This window comes from Strongylocentrotus purpuratus, unplaced genomic scaffold (genome assembly GCF_000002235.5).
Source record: "Strongylocentrotus purpuratus isolate Spur 01 unplaced genomic scaffold, Spur_5.0 spur5_scaffold_18, whole genome shotgun sequence".
NCBI classification, from domain to species: Eukaryota; Metazoa; Echinodermata; class Echinoidea; order Camarodonta; family Strongylocentrotidae; genus Strongylocentrotus; species Strongylocentrotus purpuratus.
In genome coordinates, this window is record NW_022145603.1 from 30428128 (window position 1) to 30439661 (window position 11534).

General features: G+C 37.4%; 1 protein-coding gene across 1 annotated transcript; it reads right to left on the reverse strand.

Annotated features, from left to right (window-relative positions):
* Positions 1–7848: 7848 nt before the first annotated feature.
* LOC584215 (potassium voltage-gated channel subfamily A member 2-like) lies at positions 7849–11162 on the reverse strand. Its single transcript, XM_011673954.2, has one exon. It carries the CDS (start codon positions 9777–9779, stop codon positions 8076–8078), a length of 1704 nt encoding a protein of 567 aa, XP_011672256.1. The 5' UTR covers positions 9780–11162; the 3' UTR covers positions 7849–8075.
* Between the last annotated feature and the right edge of the window lie 372 nt (positions 11163–11534).

The following is an 11534-nucleotide window of genomic DNA, read 5'->3' on the forward strand; positions in this document are numbered from 1 at the left end:
GCTTGGTTTAATATTGTTCAACGTTAAAACGACCTGGGTATATAATATAATGTAAACATAAAAATGAACTACCATTTATTGAAAAGGAAAGGGCTGGGTTCATTACTGTCAAGAATACAATAGTGTGTTAAACACATGATCCGACTGGTATGAGCGGTATGTTTGGCTGACCCGCGGTCATATACATAATACATTTGGAAATAGAATTATTATATATGTATCGAATGACTAATTCCGTTTGTTTGTTCGGTTTAGTTTGTTTGTTTTTTGTTTTGTTTTTAGTTGCTATTGTATGCTAATTATTTCATCTCTTTTTTCAAGTGTTACGCAAAAAATAATCCTGCGGAAATAAGTGTTGTGGTCGGAATGTATAAAACAAGCAACTTCAACCAATCTACTTTTTGTTCTTCAAATGTGGTCAATACAAAAATAACCGAAGCAATAACGCTTTATATATTTTTTTGTTAATGTCTTGTTCATTATTAATGGAATAAAATCCTTCGACTTCAGAAAAATAAAACCTCAATTATGGTTACCTTCGAACCATATGTTATTGAAACGTGTATTGCCGACAGGGCTCGTAGTGTGTACAATAAACAGTATTGGAAACATTATGAAGACCCAATGCAGCCGCATTTCATATTGCATTGCACATCGCTTTCTAATATATTTTTTTTCTAATAGAATGAAAGGAATGAATCATGGTATTAACATAAGATGAATGAGTTCTGTTTTTAATTCTTTATACATATTTATGTTCTTCTACTAGTCTTTTGCTCACTCCAATCTTTCCATCACTATTGCTAATGTTCTAACTTGTTTTAAATGTGGTAGATATTCGTTTGTTTCATTCTGATTGCTTGCTTTGCTTTTTGTCTCACATCAATTTACAAATTTATATTTAATAACATCAATAAGTATTCACTAATTTATTTTCCAATTCAATAATATCAACTACATTTTGTCGGATTTTTGTTTTTCTTGTTTTTGTTGTTAAAATCACATTTTAATAAAAGGAACGTTATAACATGATCACCGCTGAACGTTTTGTTTTCTCTGAACTACATGTACTGAAAGCTTGAATGTCGTGTAACGGCTCTCGTTTTTAATCCAAAATAAAAAAAACGCCCTTCTAGATTTCACTACGATATGTTATGCTGTATACCTAACGTGTTGGGGATTATAGCTCAGAATATGATAATGTATATGTGTTCGATTTCTCCGCATTACTCCCATTTGAAAAGCCTTCCTGCCCTGTATTAATGTCGAGGGATATAGCGGCTGACGTACTTTACTATGCCTTCTGCAATTTAAAGTCAAGAATTCGGGTAACGTCCTAGCCTTGCTCTCAGTCTAACAGCCTAAATTATTCAAGTTATGTGTATGTGATCCTCTTTTAAGTTCACCCTTTGGTTTATTCAAAATTGTTTCTCTGACATATCTCGTTTTCTGGCGCTGTCGTGTGTGTAAAGAGATATTGCTTAGAAAGATGGACAATTGTAGGCAAGTAGCATCAAGAAATTAAATTTTGTCAAATCAAATGACCTGAGAGAAAGGCTAATTAATTTTAGCTCAGCATCTGCTAAAGTGAGTGTTTAAATGAGACAGTCCATTAACTTCGTGATAAACGTAAATTCGGCTTTAAAGAGCAAACAACGATAAAGCCTTAATCAATGCATTATTCCTCTCTATCCTCTCTCCCCGTCTCGTTTTCTCTCCTCTCTCTCTCGCTCTCCCTAACTTACCTCTAATATTTCCACCCTATTCTATCTATATCGCTCTCTTTCATTTTCTCTCTTCTTTCTCATTCCATCCTTTCCTTCCTATCTGTGTATATCCCTTTTGTGCTATTCTTCTATCTATTATATCTATCCCCTTCTTTCCTTCTTACATTCTTTCTCTCTATCGGTCTTCTCTTTCATCTATTTCTTTCTCTCTCCCTTATTTTCTCTCTCCCTCTCTTTGTAGCTTTCCTTCATCCCCATGAAGAGCACTAAAACCCTTGGTGTTCGAGTGTTGCTGGGTTTATGCTGTTAGGTAATATAAAACTGACAAAGAAAACATGTTTGAATGGCTCTGAATGAAGGTTCCTGAGCAAAACCTTAAAATGTGGAATGATTTTCTCGAAAAGGTCAACCAAAAGAGACATGTCTCCTTTCCTACATGAAGTGATTGAGTACATGGGTGATGAAGAGGGCTGATTTAATCGATGTTATCAAGACACTGATTCAAACTTGCTTTCAATTAAGCTTGTTATTAATTAAGACATGATTTCACTTTAACTGCGTTTAAAGCTACCGTTCTTCTTGAGTGTTAGATTCAAATAAATCATAAAACCTGAACAAAAAGGATGATATATATACTTCCCGCATTTACCCCTTTTTAAGGCATTCAATTTGTCGTTTTTGATACAAAATATTTGTGTACAGTGTTATGTATTTCTTTTGTTCCCCAATTTGCTTTTATTCTATATAGGATATCTTCCTTTACTTTCTCTTTCTACCAATATCTTTCGTTATCTCTATTTTTTAGTTTCTCTCTCTCTCTCTCTCTCCCCCCCCCCCCTCTCTCTCTCTCTCTCTCTCTCTCCCCTCTCTCTCTCTCTCTCTCTTCCATTCCTTCGAGAATTTGGAGCCTATTCACTCAAGTTATAAGAGTTGACAATCACTCTTTAAGAAGTTATATAGAAATCACTCTGTTTTTGGAGTGGAAGTCCACTCTCAACTTAGTGGAATCCAATGAAAAACAGATTAATTCAAACCAACACTTCAAAATGACTTCCACAATAATTTGAAGTGGGTTCCACTGTAATTCAGAGTAAAACCAACGGAGTAAATACATGTATGTATATGAATATATACACGCATTTACCTGGATAAAGATAACTCCCAAAGGAGTGGAATTCAACTCCTAATCCACTCCTAAGTATTACGAGTGTTATGGCTGCCCATGTGAAGGCATGCGTATTACGCCCCGCAAATGAAAGCATCTCGCTCTATCTCTCTATGTAGACAATCTATAACCTTGTCATCTCTGTCCCTTAATTAACTAATGGCGCGACTGAATCTCATTAGCAGCTATGACTAGTCTCCATAGAACCCCACACCCATCTGCCATAGCACAATACCCACCTTCACACGCACACCCACCTTCACACATACACCCACCTTCACACACACCATTCTGCGCGAACAGATTTGGGTTTGTCAACGAAAATGAATAAGTTCGGTCTTTTTAATAGTGTTTTTACAATTAGTATTACAGTGTGCCATTTTAGGTACGGTGTTTAGGTATTTAGGGGATACAGGCAGATTAAGCATGTTCGGTGTTATGGTTTAATTGAAATAATATACGATGAGCCATAATCCAAATTTCGGTGTTCAAGAGTTTCGTTGAAACCATCAGTGCGTCCTTGTACGTACGGTGTTTAGGTGATACAGGCAGATTGAGCATGTTCGGTGTTAGGGTTTGATTAAAATAACATACACTGCCATATTCCGAAATTCGGTGTTCAAGAGTTTCGTTGACACCACCAATGCGTCCTTTTAGGTACGGTGTTTGGGTATTTTGGTATTGACTAACAGGTGTAGCAAGTTTGATGTAACAGTGTTTATGAGGATAGCATAAAAGAGCCATATTGCGAATTCGGTGTCAAAGTATTTCGTTGACAATATGTGCCATGTTAGGTATGGTGTTTATATATTTGGGATCTACATTTAGGTGTAGGCATAGGCACAGGCAAAGCGTTTTGGAGTATGGTTTTGGTAAAGTTAAATATAATTATCTTTGTGTGCCATTTTAGCTTCTTTGTATGGGCAATTACCAGTTCGCCGTTTCATGCCAGGTATTACACACTCTTAAATCACCGAACCGTTTAATTTTAGGAGTTGTGACATTTGAACGCAATTTGACTGGTAAATATAGAAGCTTACATGTACTACTAAAAGTGTTTCTTAATACGTAAATGTATATATTGACAGTTATTACTGTTCTCGACTCGAAAGTTGAACAGCATGAATCGTTATTTACCTTATCTTTACCATTCGAAAACTAGAACATCATAATCTCATCTTGTTTGACAAAACTGAGATGTATTTTCATGTAATAAATATCCATATAAACAGCAAGGCTCTAATACACTTTTCTGTTTTTTTTTGCGGTATTGTTAGTGTAGATTATTGTTGCTGAGAATTAACAATATGTATATTTCCGTTCCTTTACAATTTAGAAGTGCCTGTCTCACCACATTTTTACCATTTATTTGTAAGAAGCTTGCGCTATTATTGTTCCTGTTTGGGGCGCCTAATCTATGTCAACAATTTCATGTGTGTGATAGAGGTAGGGAGGTAATAGCATTGCTAGTAGTATAGGATATACGACCTCCTGGTTAAAATCCAATTACATATACATTCAATCAGAGTTTGAATTGCCTGAGGAAAAATGAATAACTGTAAAGGTTGGAGGAGAATACGATGAGGACCTGTGTGTGTTGCACGGGGATGTGAATTGGCTTTATATTCATCTAGCATGTTCAGTACATTGAAAGTACAGTCATGTGATGTATAAGCCGACTATGGGGGTCATATATCTCATTGCATGTTTCTGTGTGGGCTACATTATGTAAGCTATATACAGAATACACCTGTTCTTTCATGTAGTTGAACAGAAATGGGGGTTGCGTTATCATTTGTTTCAAAATTGTGTTTTCTTTTTGTTACGTAGAAAAGAAAAAAAAACACTTCATAAAATAATGTAAATATTCATTCTTACACCGGTTTTGAATTTTGAATTATCATTTTACAAGGGTCTGTAAAGATGTTAGGATCGTGACGGGTACGATTTTGTTAAATGTTATTTATCTTAATGCTAAATAAATTACTATTTGCTGATATAGTATCGAACAAAATACATTGCGACACAAACGAATGTCACTAGCGATATTTTTTTCGTTATTTATCTTGTTGATCGAAATAAAGTGATAAATGCAAGAAAAAAAGTACACGCTCTTTGCCTGTTTTAAAGACATGGGAGAGGTTCTCAAAAAAGGTGAAATTGATATCATAAAGAAAAGATATACCCAGCAGATTTATCGTTCAAATAAAGAATGTAAGCTCGACAAAATATTCTGAAGTGCTTTTCTTGAAGAGTACTCGAAGGAAGTATTTGGAAAGGTCAGTTTTGTTCAGGTGTTTACTTAATATCCAGTCTACGTTAACCAAGCTTGTACATGAAGTGATTTGTAATACAGAATGTCATTGCAATTGACGAACATTCATTTTCTGAACGGTGGGGTTTCTAATCTGTAGTGAAATGTAAGCACATGTTTGTCACTGTCAGCTGTCGAACTTTTTAAAATGATTTCTTTTTCAAGGTCCTGGCATATCTGTGGGTTGGAATGCGTGCGGGTATAGCAGCTGTTTGTAAATCGACTTTACTTCAAAGAAGGCCTATTACATTAATATTCCACTCATTTAAGCGATAGAAAATGAGTTTTCCTAAATCTGGCTGCACAATAATTGATGATGAAAGAAATTGTCTTTAAGTTAGGAGTAAATCTGCCACAGGGCAATGAATATTAGATTCATCGACATCAACATCGACATCGACATCGACATCATCTTCACCATCTCGTCATGTTATCATTATCATAATTATTCTCATCTTCGATATGTCAATGCTTGGGTGCAATGAAACATGTTCGATATCATAGATTTTTATCATGACATCTAGATATTTCATCATGTATTTTTTTCGTCGTCAGAAGATGTTTTCATTCTTTTTCCAAGTTGTCACCTCCATCATCATCATCAACTTTATACTGAGTTGTGTGTATGTTATAGATGTCGAGTTGTAAAATGACTTTATAAATATAGCTGTGATAATATATTCTTTTCATTTCGCCATGTTTTTTTCTATTTCTAAATTCATGTTGGTCGTGAGATAACGGTGTCCTTATTTCAAGTTCTCAGTAATTACATATAAGACATCTGAAATAAATGTTACATAATATGTATTCCCTTAATCACTTTTTTTCTTCTTTTTAAATTATGATGTATATTTCATTTTTCACATTATCGTGAATGAAATAGTCCCTTCTGTTAACATTATGTAAATGAACTGGTATTTGATATTCATCTCTCTCTATATCTATCTATATATATCTTCTTTTCTCGTTCCAATGTTTTTTCTCTAATCGCTATACTATATGAAAGAGATATGTCTACTATCAATATCAAAATGTAAATGTTAACATTGATAGAGGTTCAATGTGACTATAGCAGGTTCCCGAAAACGTTTCATTTAGATGTGATTTATATGTAATAATATATGGAATAAGTTAATATATTACATGATATATATATAAATATCTATGATCTATGAATGCCTAAATGTTTGGAAATGCTAACAATACGATATGATATGATTGTGTCACTATTCTTCAGCCGTGACCTACTAAAATACAATTCAAGTGAAAAGATGATATGCAATCTATTCCTTATATAATATCTATACTGAGTTTAAATAGAAAGACTTCAAAAGACCCTTTTTCTAACATCAAATATTTCTAAATATAACTCACATAATATTCATTTGTTCCTTTAAAGGATATGCATAGTGCAAATTGGTTGTTTAAAGTGTAGTTTGACTACGTTTTTAAGGTAATTTTCCCATATTTTTATAAAAAAATCAATACAAATATGAATATAAATATTTCCCTTATTTACAAAGGACAGGAAAAAATAATAATGCTAAGTTCGAAAGTGATAAGTATTGACCCGACAGTAATTGCAATTTTAATTATATATATATTACATTCGGCATAAATTGCAAATATTGTAAGGTAAAACAGATGCATAATATTTGTTACTAAGAGTTTTTGATATATTCCAGGGGAAGCATCAAATGAGGTGTGTATGTATATATAAATACATCATTTATATTCCCGATCTTAAGATAGGGCTATACTAGGCCAACATCATTATCACATTCAGTATGTTTTGTTACAAACACATATTAACTACTTAAGATGTGTATAGCAATATTACAGAGCATCGAATATTATGCCGTATACTTATAAATGTTGCATAACATATGGACGTTTATATTGCGAAATGAACGTGAGTGCTACATAAAAGGGATAATTCAATTATTAGAAGTAATCGTTCTTTTTAGATCAGGATTATAATGTATACTTATACGTGAAGCTACATGTTTAATTCCCTGAATTTGAAGCTTATATGTGTTTGCATGTATTAAGATATTCTCCTAGTTCTCCGTATTGTTTCATTGTATATCATCTGTATTATTTTCTATGAAGCATTCTGCTTCATCCAGTCATTTTGGTAAATAGTGACACATTTTAAAGCGCTGCATTACTTTAACAAGCCCCATAAACTGCAGCAATATAGTGGTACACAGCGTGAATGAAGTCTTGTGATATATAAACGTCTATAATAATAAATTTGCAACTCAATAAAACCCCAAATGAATGACAGTACTTCTTCATTTTGAAGTCAACCACTGTTTGCTGAACAAGGCACTGCTATATTTCTCAATTTTTAAATTGCAATAGCAACTACGAAAGTACCACAAGAGTCTTTGTATCTAACATTCCGCTTTGGAGCGCATTATTTTGTATACATTCCTTGTTATTGGAAATGCGTACTGTTCAATATGTGCTTGATCTTGTTTTGTTAATTGCATTGTTCTTAGACATAGCATTGCATGAATATATTTTTGGGAAGAACTTCCAGTATAGGCTCGTCCAAATATCACGCGGTAAATCGCAGCAAAACAAAAAAAAGCACAAAAAAAAACCCTCCACGGCTCCCCCCCCCCCCCCCCACGTTTAAATAAATGTCGACTGCGCGCTAAATCATGCGCGTATTGACCGAGCTGTGTTACGGAAATGTGACGAGTATTACCCTTTATGTCATCATCATTAACAAAAACGCCGCGGTTTCGCCACGTGATATTTGAACGAAGTTTAAGACTTTAATTCGCTTTGAATGCATGCAAGGTACTAGTGGCAAAGTTGTATAAAAAATTGAACACAAACAAATGAAATACCTTAGTTACACGTCTGTTTCTATGCTGAGCATTTTAAGATTATTGTTTCTTATACAGTTGCCCTGAACATTATTTGGCCTTGAGTTGCCATTATGATTTGATTTCCTACTGGATGATTCTAATAGCCCCTCTTCCATCTCCACAAAATCATGTTGATCCAACTCACTATTACCTTCACTTTTATCGTCGATTGAGGGCGCTTGTTGGAACGGACAGCTTGATACATGTGAGTAGTTTGAGGAGTCTTCACTGTCTGCCTCCCGGTGGTAAAAATAATTGAAATTGGACACGATTACGGGAACAGGTAAGGCGATCGTCAATACGCCCGTTATTGCGCACAGCGACCCTACGATTTTAGCACCTGTACTTTTTGGTTTCATGTCACCATAACCTACGGTTGTCATGGTAACTACAGCCCACCAGAATGCATCCGGGATGCTCTTGAAGATGGGTTCGCCGTTTTCGTCCGAGCTGTCGGCATCGGCGAAGTACACGGCGCTCGAGTATAGGACAACCCCAATACATAGGAAGAATATAAGAAGGCCCAGCTCACGCATACTGGCCTTTAAAGTTCGACCAAGAATCTGTAAACCCCGAGAGTGTCTAGATAACTTGAATATTCTGAAGACGCGAACAAGTCGGATAACACGAAGGATAGCTAAAGACGTAGCCTGGCTATTGGTGTCTGTGGATGACTGGGCGACCATGGTGCCCACTTGTATAAAATATGGAAGTACTGCTATGATGTCAATGATATTCATGACGTTTTTCGTAAAGGTAAATTTGCTGGGGCTCGAAAGAAACCGAACCAAAATTTCAAAAGTGAACCAAACAATGCAGCACGTCTCGATTACAAAGAACGGATGGCGGAAGTATGCCGCCAGTTCTGCACTTTTGATGGCAGCATCTGCTTCCTCCGACGTCAACGTTCTATTACCTGATTGGGTAGCTGTGGGCACCGTAGTCGATGCCATTGTCGTTCCACAAGGGGCTGAACCCGATCCACTCTCTCCCGGCTTACGCGCATCTTTGAACTCGGGCATTGTTTCCATACAGAAGATTACAATTGATATAAGGATTACAGTTACAGATATGACAGCTACAACTCTGGCCATTCTCGAAGACTCGGGATATTCAAATAGAAGCCACATTTTCTTTTGCAAGGGATTCGTAGGCAATACTTTTTCCTCATCTTGAATGAAGCCTTCATCCTCCCGGTACTTTAGCATTGCTTCATCACCCAGTTCGTAGAATTTGATTTCCTCTGTGAAGACATCTATAGGAACATTGACGGGTCTCCGCAGCCTGCCGCCACTTTGGTAGTAGTACAAAATGGCGTCGAAGCTAGGTCGGTTACGATCGAAGAAGTACTCGTTCCGTATGGGATCAAAGTACCGGATCCTACGCTCAGGGTTTCCTAGTAATGTGTTTGGAAACTGGTTCAGAGTCTTGAGGTGTGTTTCATAGTGGAGTCCACTGACGTTGATGACAACGCGTTCCCATCCTGGGTCCTCACTTGCCATGTCTTCACCGCTGTCACTACTATCATCTCCCTGCTCCAGGAGTCGGGGTAGTGACCGACAGTTACTCATAGCTCCAGAGATGTTGCCTCCGCTTGGCGTATGAGACATGGACCGTCCATAGTGTCGTGGGGTGGAGGCATACGGGTTACCTGATGCAGCCTCCAGCCCTGCCATTGCCGCTTCCATCCTTGGACTTGCCGCTGAGGGCGCCTCCAAGGAGGCCTTGGGCTTGTTGCTTCTGCCCCAGGATCTATTTTGTCTGTTGTTCGAGCGAGACCAGGCAGGGTTTAAACCCCAACGCTCGATCAAATCTATTTTATTGAAAATGGTGGCGGTTGGTGTTTCACGATTAAGAAAGAAAAATAATGGCGCATTTAAATCAAACAGCAACTAAAGCTCTTAGCGATTGGGTGGCTTTGTAAGCGCAGAGTTCGATACTAAGGGGGGAGGGGGCAAGGGGGAGGGACTGAGTACCTTATTGTTGCCACCAAGTACTGGGCCGTTTTGTTTCAGGCACGCTGAAGATAAATTCTTTATCTCTTATTGAGATTAATATCTAGACTAAAACTATACACTGCTAGTTCTGTGCACAAATTACAATGTCATCATATTTAGAAAATGTTATGAAAAAAAAATCGAAAGAGCTTAAACAAAACTCTTTATAGAAAAAAATTGCAGCTGCTGCAGAGTTCGGTTACGCCAAGACTTGTAAAAAATTGGTTTCTGTACTTACCATAAAAACACCAAATGATATATATTACCAGAGTAAGAAATTTGTTCGAACAGAACACAGATTAACTTTCCCAAAACAAGAATGCATAAATTGTAGATGATGAAACCAAGGAATGGTAATTCAACGCCTGAAAACTTATCCAACCGAAATCGAGACACCAGCGCTCTTTTCCTTTGAAATCGTCTTGAAAGGAACTTTCCGGAAGTCTTGTGATCGGAAGATTCAAAGCTTTAATCGTGCACTTCACTTCGTATGAAAGCGATGTCCACCGTGTCTTTACATAAAGATAACATTGAACAGGTTATGAGTGTTACGTTCATGTACACGTAATATCGCCGGGCATGAACGTTTGCTTAAACTTCTTATGGTATCCCTGTTATTTTTCCACGCAAGTATTCAGGAATCTAATCTCCTTTGATCAGGTAGGTTCAGTTACCAATGTTGCTAGCGATTTGGGTGTTTACCCCTCCCCCTATCAATAACGAGATAGGAACAGCACATCTCCATCTTTCATCTCTCGAACCACGGGCGAGTTACACAGAGGGTAGACAGCCATGAAGAGAAAGGCTGGTTAGTGTGCGCTATGTTTCTATCTACCAAAGCTTTCCTTCACCCATTCAAAACACACAGCAGACAGGCCAGCAGCCACAATAATGGCGACACCGAGTTGAAATAGTCACGGGCGCGATAGAGCTAGCGTGAACTCCCTATGCTAGTAGCTAGCAGCGCCCGCCTAGTCCTCTATTCTTTATCCGCCAACCTGAATGCCCGCCTGAATGGCTATTCGCTGACTTCCAGTATGTTGGCTACGGCCCGCTAAATGAAGAAACGGCCGAACTGTGTTGGTGTAACTTTACTCCAATGAACATAATATATGCCGGCCTCACGGCGTTGTCTGCGAGCCCGATGCAGCGCTATTGTGTGCGTATTCAATGTGTGTATTACAGCATTGCCATATCTAACGGGCTCGCATCACTTGTGTGTTCGGTTTGAAGGGGCGATTGCAATGACAATGAACAAGGATGCATTCGAAATGAGATGTTTCAAACCCGTTCCTCACCCATTTTCTACTGCTCACTGTGGCTAGCAGGGGGCTTAATTACGTGATGTCGTCATCACGCTAAAACACGCATCGTTGACGGCGTTTTTAGAATCCATGCTTTTTCATTTGTCTTAACGTGACATTCTCCGAGTAAGCTTATGAAAGG